We start from the raw sequence: 12,293 nt of genomic DNA on the forward strand, positions 1-12,293 counted from the left end.
TGCACTAATGAGTTCAGGCCCAACCCTTTCCCTGCCATACCCCAGTGTTCAGGACAATGGCTGCAGAGAGGTTCAGTCTGTTGTGCTTGCTTATTTCAGGCGGAAGAGTTTCGGGACACAGTCCACATGCTGTTGGAGTGGCTTTCTGAAGCAGAGCAAACGCTTCGCTTTCGGGGAGCACTTCCTGATGACACAGAGGCCTTACAGTCTCTCATTGACACCCATAAGGTAATCCAGCCCCAGGGTGAAGTGACCCATGCCACCCACCAGGGTGAGGGTGGCCTGCCACTAAAGGAAAGTAGCTTTTTGCTTGGGAATTTCAGATCTCACATGCAAAGAACTAGAACTGGAATAAGCCCAGCTTACTGGTTTAGCAAGAATGAGAGACAAATGACTGGTGGGTTTTATGACACCTTAAAGATCACTCATTTATCTTTACAGAAGTAATACATGTTGGTTGTAAACAAGTGAAACAACATGGTATCATACAAAGAAAACTGGACTATTCCAACCTCTCTAGACTTCTCACCTGCACATGGCTTGGTTTGGCTTTCCTTGTGTTACCAGTTTCGGGCCCTGAGCCTCTTACCAAGCTGCAGAATATAATACAGTATCTGGGGCTACAATCTGTCCTAATAAGATGGGAAATACTTCCTTTTTTAATTTTTGTGTTACCCACCAGGGGATTTTAATCTTGATTTTGGCACATGGTTGTTGTGTTGCTTGTATTTTTAAAATATCATGTTTTATAGTTGGCATTTGTCCAAGACAGTGCTCATTGTTTATACACACAGAAGTGAATCAAAACGGGATTTTTTTCAAAAAGAGAGAAACGAACTCAGAATAGGACAAAGGTCATGCCCAGCCTGGGAAAAGGGGCTCCTGTCTGTGTCCCTCCTTGTCTTTGTCATCTATAGTAGAGACAGTCATTCTTGTATAAACACTTCACCTCCTCCCATCTTTTAGAACTGGGAAGAAAGTATCAGAGGCACAAGGATGCAGGCTTTAGGGGCCTGTGTGAACACCCACGGAGGGAAAAAACTGCATTGAAATCTTTCCCCCCACACAGTGTAAACTAACAGTGCTGCTAGAGTAGATTTCTTCAGTTTTGGTTTTCAAATCTTTTTTGTCTAGGAGTTCATGAAGAAAGTGGAAGAAAAGAGAGCGGATGTTAGCACAGCGGTAGCGATGGGAGAGGCCATTCTGGCTGTCTGCCACCCTGACTGCATCACTACCATCAAGCACTGGATCACCATCATCCGGGCTCGCTTTGAGGAGGTGAGTTCCTGGTTTTAGAGGAAGACGACACGCGCCCCACACGGTGGGTTTATAGGGGAAACAATGCTACTGAGCTTTGTCCACCTACCCGCCAGATAAGGAATTTTTCACTCATTCTGGGTATCTCAGTAAGAAGTTAGCGTTTTAGTAATAACTGTTTCCTTGATGATGAGATAATGAGCAACAATCTGGAAGAATGGTGCTGGTGTAATGATGTGTTCATTGATGAATTCCAGTGGACTCGGTTTTGTGTCTTTCCTTTCTTCCTGAGAAATCCTGTGTTTAATAGGATGTATGTACTGGATTTGTTTCCAGGAGTATTGATTGCTTATTCCAGCTCTGTCACTGGAGTAAGAGTGAGGCCTCTTGAGGGCTTCAGGGGTCTTCCTCCTGAAGGTCATTGTTAGGATCAGATGACAAAATGGACTTTGGAAACAAAGGATGTGCTTGGCTGAGACAGGCAATGGTTTCTCTCTCCCCAGGTCCTGACCTGGGCTAAGCAGCACCAGCAACGTCTTGAAACAGCCCTGTCAGAACTGGTGGCTAATGCCGAGCTCTTGGAAGAACTTCTGGCTTGGATTCAGTGGGCCGAGACCACCCTCATTCAGCGGGACCAGGAGCCAATCCCTCAGAACATTGACCGAGTGAAAGCCCTTATCGCCGAGCATCAGGTATCTTAGCTGAGTCCTGCAGCTTCAGGCATTCCCTTTGTGGCTACAGGAGCCCATTTCCTTTGCCCTGTCTGTTTTTAAATGGTCGCTTATCGTATTTGCACAGACTTCGCTTAAAACAACACATGCTTATTATCTTGCAAGTTCCATGGGGCATGAGTCCTCTGGGTCCTCCTCTGAGTGTCTTACTGGGCCAAATCAAGGCATCAGCCAGCACTGTAGCTCTTGCCCAGGCTCAGTCAAGTTGCTGGCAGAATCAACTCCTTGTGGTTGTGGGACCCAGATCTCCATTTTCTTGCTAGCTGTCAGCCAGGAGTCACTCTTGGCTCCCAGAGTCTTCCCTCAGGTCCCAGCTGACCACGCTCACCCAGTGAGGCAACATAGGTCTTCAATGCCAGCAGGAGAGGCTCTCCAGTCTGCTCAGACAGATCTTATATGGTAAAATGTATTCAAGGGAACTATTCTCCCATTCTTTTCACTGCTGTGACCCTCCCTCAAGGGGAGGGGCTGATACAGGGCATGTACCCCAGGAGTGGGACTCCTGTGGGCCATCTCGGAAGTCAGCCGAAGTTTTACATCTGGGTGCAGAAAGTTCTCTTGCCTGAACCCAGAGATGGGCAAGAGCAGCACATCAAACTAAACTGAACAAAGGAAAGCTCAATTGAGCTGTCTTCGTAATATATCCTTGGGAGGCAAAGATGGTTTTTAACTGTGATCATTTACACTGATTACAAGCATGGATCTTGGTTAATTATACTGTGGACAGTCTTTTTAGTATATATAAATAATTAGCCCTACCCTTGAAAACCCCCGTATTCCTGTCAAGGTTATATACTTTGACACCTTCTCTTCTGAGAGGTTATCTTCATATTCAAGGCCACCCCTCTCCTTTCTTTGATCCCCTTTTACTTGTGTCTTCAAGCTCTCCCATTCTCTTTGCTCTTTCCTCCAAACCTTCTAGACATGGTCCTCTCAACCCTGTGTTCCCTTTGAATTACCCTCATTGTTCCCTCCCTCCCTCCTTTTTCAAACAAGCTTCTGGTCCCCTGTCTTCTCTCCTTGTTTCCCACTCACTACCCAGGCCTTTGGGGTCTGGCTTCCATCCCTACTAATACTATCCCAGTCGCATCCCACTGACCAAATCCAGCTAATGCTTTCAGTTTTCATCTTACTTGACATGTGACAGAGTTGCCTTTTCCTTCTGAAAACTCTTTTTTGGACTCTTGTCCTATCTTGTTTTTCTCCCCTCTCTCTGACTGTTCCTTCTCAGTCTTCTCAGCTGGTTCCTCTTCCTCTCTCCTTGTTAGTGTGTGTTTGCTGAACAAGTTCCATTCTTTACCCTCTTCTCACACTGCTGAGGTCTTACCTAGTCCAACAGCTTCAGCTACCGCCTGTAATCCAAGCCTTTCACATCTATTTCATCTCCAGTACCATTATCTCTTGATGTCTAGATGTATGATAAACCAGAGGCAGTGCTAAAACTCCATGTTACCTGTGCCACACCCTACCCTCCCAAGTCTGCCTCCTTGTCCACCCACCTTCTGTGATGTGTCCGGGATGCCTACCTTTCCTATGCTCCCCACGTCTGGCCAACCACTGGGCTCTAGCTGTCCTACTTCCAGAATACCTCTTGGTTCTGTCTAAGCCCTCACCATGTTTTGCCTCAGTTACTGCAGTGGTTTCCTAACTCATCCCCCACCATGTTTTGTCTTCTACACTGAAGCAGGAACCATAGTTCTAAAATAAGGATCTCATCAGGTCTCTTCTCTGGATCAAAATCACTCAGTTGCCTTTCATTGCTCTCCAAATAAAATTCCAGTCCCTTAGCCAAACACAAGGCCTTAATGGATCTTTCTCCTACCTACCTCTCCAGCCCTCCGTCCTCCCATTCTTGTGATTGCATCTTGGGCTCAGCCAGTGATCCAAAGGGCCCTGGCTCACTAGACCATCAGGCTCCCTGGGATCTCTGTGCACTGTGCCTTCTGCTGGGACTGCCCTCTATCCAGTCCTTGGCCAGTTCTTCATCCCTCGCTACTCCGCTGGAGCCCATCTCTGGGAAGCTCTCCTTGGCATCTCGGCCTGTGGGGTGCTCATCCTTGGTCTATTTTTGCCATCCTGGGTGGCATTCATTGCACTGACTTCCTGGTTTTCCTCACTCAGCTGTGAGCTCCTTGGAATCAGAAGCCATGTCTGATCCCTTCAGGTTTCCAGCATCTGATGAAGAGCCTTGCTCAGCTGTGTTTCTTGAAAGGAATGAGACAGTGTACAAAAAGGCATCTGTTCCATCATGAGCTTGGGCTTTGTGAGTAAGAAGTTGCTGGATTCTGTCTTAGTCCAAGAAAATGCTGAACTCTGTTCCCTGTTTGTGTTTGACAGACGTTTATGGAGGAGATGACTCGCAAACAGCCTGATGTGGACCGGGTCACGAAGACATACAAAAGGAAGAACGTAGAGCCTGCTCACACGCCTTTCATCGAGAAATCCCGTAGTGGCAGCAGTAGGTTTCTAGCCTCCTGTGTTGGGGTGTTTCATTCCGGCTGTTGGAAAATGAGCACTTCCCAAGTCCCTGTCAGTAAACTTCTTTTTGGGGCGCCTGGCTGACTCAGTCAGTAGAGCATGCAACTCTTGATCTCAGGATCGTAAATTCAAGCCCCATATTGGCTGTGGAGCCTACTTTAAAACAAAACAAAACTAAAATATTTTTTTGAAACTCACTTTTCTTACACCAACACAGAGTAACTATATTCCATTTTCATGGACTGGCCTAAAATTTTGAAGTAGTCAGCAGATCGTCTTTGCAGTGGCCTTTCCGTTGTTGTGGTCATCAGTGCCAGCTGTTCACATTTGGTTTGCACTTATTTAATTATCAGATAAATCAGCTCCTGTAGAGCCATTGATTTTTTGGTTGAGTTGACATTTCCTCAGTTCACTATGGACAGAATAAATGGGAGATAGGAGACAAATACCCGTTGGCTGGGAGGACGAGTAATTTTGAAATTCGTATGCTTAATACCTGAATATTTTGAAATTAGTATTTTTGAATTAGTAATTTTGTAATTAGTAATTACTAATTTTTGAATTAGTAATTTTGAAATTAGTATGCTTAATACCTGAATATTTCCAGGTCCCAGGTTTCTTTTCATTTACTGACCGGTTACCGTTTTGAAGTGTCCTGAGTTAACACATACAGCACTTTCTCTTTGTGAACTGACAAAACCAGATTTTCTAATCTCTCAGTTATTTTTCCTTTTAGGGAAGTCCTTGAATCAGCCCACACCTCCTCCCATGCCAATCCTTTCACAGTCCGAAGCAAAAAATCCTCGGATCAACCAGCTGTCCGCCCGCTGGCAGCAGGTGTGGCTGTTAGCACTGGAGCGGCAGCGGAAGCTGAACGACGCCTTGGATCGCCTGGAGGAGGTGAGGCCCTGCCCAGCAGCCTTCCCTGGAGGGAGGTGACGTCCTACCTTCTGACACCCTCTTACTGTGATCTGTGCACCTTGACCAGCTTCTCTAGAAGTAGAAACAAACCAGGGTGAGCCAGTACTCTGTCCCTTAGGCCTCCTAGGAGAAAAGCACGTGGGTGAGGAGATGGCTCACAACAGGGTAGACCATAACACCTAGGTGTAGAAAGCAAGCAGGCAACCAGAGGGTCCATTTGAGGGCCAGCCTGTGACCCAACCCTCCTCAGCTGTGGTCAAGAATCAGGAGCATGCCTTCACAAAGTTACCTCCAAGTGTGTAGCTAATCACAGTAGCCACTATTATTGAGCCCTCTATGTAAAGATCTAAGATACTCAACTATGATATAAGGGTAACTTTTATAACCTTGTTATTCCCCTAGTCGTCACTAATTACGAAAAGCAGATCTATTTTTAAGTATCATTAACCCACCTAAAAAATATAGTACTACACTTCCTAGTTTCTGAAACCTCTAATACCTTTCATATTTTTTTTATTTGTGCGTATCAAAGCAGCTATGCCCGGAAGTGAGTGTTCTGTGTTTTTTGTTGTTATTTCTGTAGGTCAGTTGAGTTTTAAGCCTATTTGGGTTTTGGCTTTTTGTTTTTTTGTTTGTTTGTTTTTTTTTCCCCTATTCCTTCCAACTTTGGAGTTTGAAAGACCAGGGGGAAAACTGCTGCACTGTCTCAGTCATTCTGAGTCTCTCTCACTAACATTATCCAAGCAGCTCAACATTGCCTTGCCCACTGCACAGGCCTGCTGTCTGCCAAAGCCAAATATTTCACATGGAAGTCAGACGGGCAGTTTGTCCCCTCTGGTGCCATTCCAAAGAAACATGCTTGCGTGCAGGGTTGGATCGTTGATGCTTCCAGCCAGAACTCAAATGATCTCATCTCAGAAAATGATGGGAAACATGAGCCTTCTGACATGGGCCTCTCTGTGATCATGGTTCTTACCAAAATCACAAAAGTGAGGAGTGCTAAGGACTTCTCTTCTGGGATAGAATCCATTCCCTCTCGTTTAAGAAGGTGATCCTTTGAAAAAGTGCGAAGGGAAAGCCGGGCTGGCTCCACCCATTCTTGTTCTACGTGCTGCGTAGTTTCCGTGGTGGTCACGCAGTTAACTGTTTCTCTCACTGCTTCATTATGCTATAGCCCTTGTAAAGAATCATGGCTTTAAGTGAAGGATCCAGATTGTGCCTTCACCAAAGAGGCAACATATGGATATCATTGTTGATGCCCCTCTGGAAGGCCTGCATGGCTTTACTGAATGTCTGGAAGTTCGGGTATGCTCTGGGAAGGTTTGAGGGCCAAAATAATAAGTCTTGTTGACACCTGTGTTTTCTTTCTAGTTGAAGGAATTTGCCAACTTTGACTTTGATGTCTGGAGGAAAAAGTACATGCGTTGGATGAATCACAAAAAATCTCGGGTGATGGACTTCTTCCGGCGAATTGACAAGGACCAGGATGGGAAGATAACACGGCAAGAGTTTATTGATGGCATTCTAGCATCCAGTGAGTTCACTCATAGTTGCAAACATGGGTCGCACCCGGATTCCTTGCACTTGGTGAAGGCCCGTGATATTCTGGCTAGTCTTTCTGAGGTTAAAGCTATAGTCTTAGAGAAGAAGTAATGTAACTGCTTATTACTAAAATTAGCCCATCATTTTGAAGGAAAGAAGAGCTTTGTTTTGCTGGGAATTAAAAAACAAAACAAAATAAAACCGGTCTTGTTTGATAGTATGGCAGATAAAACCTGTTTGAAGTATAGGTTAAGAAGCCAACTTTGTGAATGATGAGGTTCTAAGTAAGATGAGAAAATATATTTTTCGTAATAACAGTTTCTGACATCTGTATAACAGCTTACAAAATACATGATCTCATTTTTAGCGGGAAAAATAATTGAGGCATAAAGTAGTTAAGTAACTTGCCAGGATCACAAAGCACGTCTCACAGCTGTGCTGCTTTTCATGGCTGGCCAGGACAGGCCTGTCTGCAGAGGTGATATTTGAGGGAAGAGTTAGAGGCAAGGGCAAACAGCAGGTATGAAGCACTGAGGTGGGCACAAACGTGGCATGTTCTAGGAATAGAAAGATTAACATGGCTGGGTTGTCATGATCTAGGGAAGTGGTAAGAGATGAAGTTGGAAGGATCAGCAGCCAGTTCATGCATGGCCTAGTAGGCTCTGGGGAAGAGAGCAGATCTGATCTCTTTCTTACTCTAGAGGCAGTGGGAAACCACCAGAGGTTTTCACGTGAGAGATCTGGTTTATGTTTTAATAAATCACTCTGGCTACTATAAGTGTTCACACTTCCTTTGGGAAGCAATTTGTCAAGAACCTAAGGCAGTTGCCTAAACATAGAAAACACTTCATCCTATTCCAAATTGTCACTATCCTGAAATCATCGAAGTATCCAACAGTAGATAAGAGTGGATGAATAAATTTTTATGTTGGATGGTAGGTCTATGGGTAGTTACAATATTATGTCTTTTGGGATATCTGAAATACTGTTTTGTTTTGGTTTTTTAATTGCATGGAGGAGGAGGGAGTCTATAAGCAAAAACACCAAAAAACTTAACAGTGAGTAGTCTTCGGGTACTCTATCTCTAGGTGACTTAAAAAAAAAAAATCTTCTTTATAACATTTCATCTTCTAAATGAGCATGTATTGCTTTTCAGAAAAAAAGCAAGACATAAATATTTCTTCTTTCAAGAAGTATTTGCATGCCCTCCAGCAACCCAAATAAGCCATCTTAGTTAATGTTCCAAATATGATTATTTTTCTCCAGAGTTCCCTACCACCAAGTTGGAGATGACTGCCGTTGCTGACATTTTTGACCGAGATGGAGATGGCTACATTGATTACTATGAATTCGTGGCTGCTCTCCATCCCAACAAGGATGCTTATCGCCCAACAACTGACGCAGATAAAATTGAAGATGAGGTATGGGAAATTACTGTATTTTGAGCACACTTTTGACCACAGTGGTTGGGTGCAGTGGCCATATCAGCCCCGTGACTCATCTGTTATAAGATCATTATCTGGAGTCCTGTTTGGGGATCCTCGTTTGAAGGATAACACCCCATAGGATCTCTGGCTGTTGAGCTCTCTCTTGCAGTCTAGATGACTTCTCACTCAAAAGACTCAACATCCATGTGATTCCTCCAAAGTTCACAAACCTACACACTCATCCTGGTTCATAGGTACCATGTTGCTTAGAACAGACGCCACTCTTAGTCCTAGGAATCCCACATCAGGATCCAGGGGCAGTGGTCTTCAAAGGAAGCACTTAAGGAGTAAAATGTGAAGTAGTGTTTAAGATGGTGTGTACTCACCAAGCTTTCTGCCTAGTTAAGGGCTTTTTCACATTGGAAATCACACTCATCACCTTGAAAATAGAAAATTCATTAGTAACACATGGAGAGTCTAGGATCTGTTAATCCAGAAATGAGAGAAATTAGTGGGGCAGGTCATGGGTATGGCCTGGAACATCCCAGGACTGACTTCTAGAACTCAAAGGCTCCTAGGTGGAAATTCAAATCAGTTCGTAATTTGCTTGATTTGATTTGCTTTTGATGCATATTAGCACATTTCTCTGAAGGAACTTCAAAGCAAATGTGTAATGTGTATTGATTTGGAGTAGAGGATAAATGCATGTATCAAAAGCTAAAACGCCTCAAAGAAACTAAATGAATAGCTTTCTGCTTACATGTAAAAACCTTTGTTTCTCTGAAGAGCAAGTCTTGTTTTACCCTTCACACTTTTCTTTTTTTGTTGTTTACAACCAATAGGTCACAAGACAAGTGGCTCAGTGCAAGTGTGCAAAAAGGTTTCAGGTGGAGCAGATTGGAGAGAATAAATACCGGGTAAGGAAGAGAAAACCAGTCCTTTGTGGTGGTGGCGCTTACAGGTGAAAGCAGCCTGACACACAGCAGGTGGGGTGATCCCACCTTCCCGCTGCCAGTGCTGGGAGGACCGGGCCAGGTGGACTTACGATGCGGTCACTCTCTGGCCCTCGTGTGTGGATTCCAAATGTCAGGTGTCCTGTTGAGCTAAGCCTAGTGCCCTGCATAATTCCACCTGGAAAATAGTGCCGTACTTAGCTAAAAGTAGCTTGAATGTGAGTTCCAGCACAGGAGACATTTCAAAGTCCTGTCTTTGGCTGACCAGAGTCTTTAGGGAGACAGTGCCACCTGTGCCAGTTATCTGAAGACTAACCCATCACCCCAAAGTGCTGCTCCCAGGCTCGGAGAGGGCTGAAAGAACCCTGTCAAGGTCCCAAGGGACACTCTGTCTGCTCTGAGCTGGGTTACAAATAGGGCCTAGATGGACTAAGGGGACACCAGCTCAGTAGCCTTCCCTGGAAAGCTGTGCTGTGGACATAATTCAACCATGAATTATGCTGTGTTTTAGCTGCTTTTAGGACCAGGGTTAGGGGATAGAAGGAATCTGAAACAACACTTCTAAAATATATTTAGCAACTTATCCAGATTCTGTCAAGTCCTAAGGAAAACCTAGGATTGATAAAGAGGGTTCAGATCATATGGTTATCTGTTGTTAGAAATAAGTTAGAAATAGGTACATCAGATTAGTACATCAAAATGTCTTCAAAGTACACCAAAACCACCCTGGGCTACTCTTAGCTGGGGTGTATTGGATGACTCTGCCCTGGATCCAGCCCAGTAAATAAAACTGTAAGCAGTCTTGTGCTTGCTTTTTGTTGCTTTTTATTTTCTTGTTGTTGTTTTTTATTGTGAGAGAAATGAATTAACAAGAGAAATCAGTAGAGTGGAAAAGTTAGGTCTTATTAATTTGTAAAACCACACCCCCATGGTAGGAGCTCGTGAAGAACATGCTTGAAGACTGGTAATGTGATTGCATGATTTTCATTCCTTAGTGTTAATATGACAAAATGTTCTCTTTTTTTTTCTTCCATTTCCTCCATCCTTTACTCTTTTGTCTGTAGTTCTTCCTCGGCAATCAGGTACAGTGTGCCTTGCAACATTCTCCTCCGTGAAAATGGTCTGTGTAGCTCATGCTGCCTGTTCTTTGCTGTGGGGAGAGGACATGATCTGAAGCATGCCTGGGTCACATCTGGTTGTCTTACCAAGTGGAGAAACTGCCAGCAGGGCTAATATTATAAAGCTGTCTTAACAGCAGGATATAAGTATTTTTTTTTAAAAAGGAGATGAAATTTTCCATCCAAAATTAGATTGGCTAAAGCCAGTATTATGCAGGACTGGTTCAGGGGAATTTGAAGCTGTGATATCAATCTATCCCACTTCTTTTTAGAACAGGAAGTCAGAATAGCAAACAGCACAGTTCTATCTTTTGACAGATAACACAAATTTTATGGCATACATGAAATCAAAAAGACTTGGGGTACTCTGTTCATATACCTTATTTACTTGTATTTATACCATATTTTATTATAAGGTGCCTGAGAACTGTAGTATAACAATCATGATTTGGTCATAGCCTGAAGTTTGCTGATTATGTCCAGCTAGCCAGAATATAAGGGATCAGATTAGACTTGCAAGAGGAGATTGAATGCTTTTGACTCCACTTGGTAATTCTAACCTTATAGACCTTTTGAGGGCTCTGGGGTCCTGTGTCTTCAAATGGAAGGAAGTTGCATGGGTAAAGTCTGTCTTGTGATGTCAAATCAGAAACACTAACAGATGATTTGAGGCCCTCAGTCAGTGTTAAGTCCCAGGCACCGCAGTAATCATTCACTACGGTAATATTCTGGGCCAGTGGGAGGAACAGAGGGTAGAAACAGAAGACAAGAACAGTGAAAGAGGGCTTAAAATATCATTGCAGCACAGTGCCGGGGCATACCTCAAAGCTGGGCCTGTTTCCCAATACCTGCATGTGGGACCCAGGTGTCCTCTGAAGTGGCACTGATGTCCCGTCCGACGCTTCACTGACTGGCAGAGGGTCAGACGAGTTAGTTCCAATGTTGGAACAGAATCACGGGGTTCGTTTTGTGCATGAGGCACCTGAGATCTGAGGGCGCCCATGCTGACAGTCACACAGCCAGTGTCAGAGCCACTGCAAGAACCCGGGTCATCATAAGGGATTTTCCAGTTAAGGGAACCAAAGTTACTGTTGCCCCGTGACATTTCGGGCATCTCTGCCTCACTGATAGCCCAGCTCTGCCAGGTTTGCACAGGTTCCCGGTTTTAGGGCTGTGGAAGCCCCTTTTCCCACTCTCACCCTGGCCTCAGCATCCCTAGCCACTTCAGGTGCTGGCTTGGATCAAACCTCCTTTTCCCTACAGCTCAGCAGAAAATAGTTAAAATCTTTCACAGAGAGCTTTAGTAAGAAGTTAAGAAGAAGAAAAGATGAGTTAAGTGGCGTATTTCTAAAAGCTGACAGACACATAAGTGACATTAAGGGTAAAAGTACTTCTTGGTGTCCCTTCCTGGTTCACTGTGGAGGACATAGAGGCCCTTATTTCCTCCCTCCTCACTGATCCACAGAGGACCCTGAGGAGTGGCTCGAGTGACTCGGGCCTTCCCTGCACTTGGATGTGGCAGAATTCTCAACCTCTCCCAAAGGGCTTCCCTGTTTCCTCTCTTGGGCAGCTCCCTCAGGAGCCAAAGGGGCAGCTTCCTTCCAGGACAGGACGTTTATTCCCTCACATCTCTGGGCACCCACTCAGTGCTTTTTATACTACACCATGCGTTGCTGTGGTCACTCTGTATAAAATCTTAACAGCTGTGGGAGATGACAGATGTAAGGCTTCATTTTCAAAGTAAAGGACTGGGGAGTGGGGTGGTGTTTTTTCAGTCCCCTTGCTGTCTATGTGAACAGTGTACTTGAGCCAGTACAGAGTAATACAGAGAATTACCATAGATACATTAATTTTGAGGGAGGTTGG

The 12,293-nt window shown here is 44.5% G+C and overlaps 1 protein-coding gene across 28 annotated transcripts in view; it reads left to right on the forward strand.

Annotated features, from left to right (window-relative positions):
- The window catches only part of MACF1 (microtubule actin crosslinking factor 1), a 337,353-nt gene that overhangs the window by 311,365 nt on the left and 13,695 nt on the right, over positions 1-12,293 (forward strand). For 16 of the 28 annotated variants that reach the window (XM_032877332.1, XM_032877340.1, XM_032877337.1 and 13 more), the window contains 10 exons: positions 100-228; positions 1,135-1,278; positions 1,761-1,949; positions 4,326-4,446; positions 5,203-5,366; positions 5,923-5,934; positions 6,759-6,921; positions 8,196-8,350; positions 9,199-9,273; positions 10,374-10,391. In XM_032877332.1, the coding sequence (XP_032733223.1) occupies positions 100-228; positions 1,135-1,278; positions 1,761-1,949; positions 4,326-4,446; positions 5,203-5,366; positions 5,923-5,934; positions 6,759-6,921; positions 8,196-8,350; positions 9,199-9,273; positions 10,374-10,391 (1,170 nt within the window). The remainder of the gene's footprint in view (positions 1-99; positions 229-1,134; positions 1,279-1,760; positions 1,950-4,325; positions 4,447-5,202; positions 5,367-5,922; positions 5,935-6,758; positions 6,922-8,195; positions 8,351-9,198; positions 9,274-10,373; positions 10,392-12,293) is intronic. The other 12 variants (XM_032877334.1, XM_032877338.1, XM_032877347.1 and 9 more) reach the window with 3 other exon arrangements.

The sequence above is a fragment of the Lontra canadensis genome, unplaced genomic scaffold (assembly GCF_010015895.1).
Source record: "Lontra canadensis isolate GAN:19392208 unplaced genomic scaffold, GSC_riverotter_1.0 scaffold60, whole genome shotgun sequence".
Classification (NCBI taxonomy): domain Eukaryota; kingdom Metazoa; phylum Chordata; class Mammalia; order Carnivora; family Mustelidae; genus Lontra; species Lontra canadensis.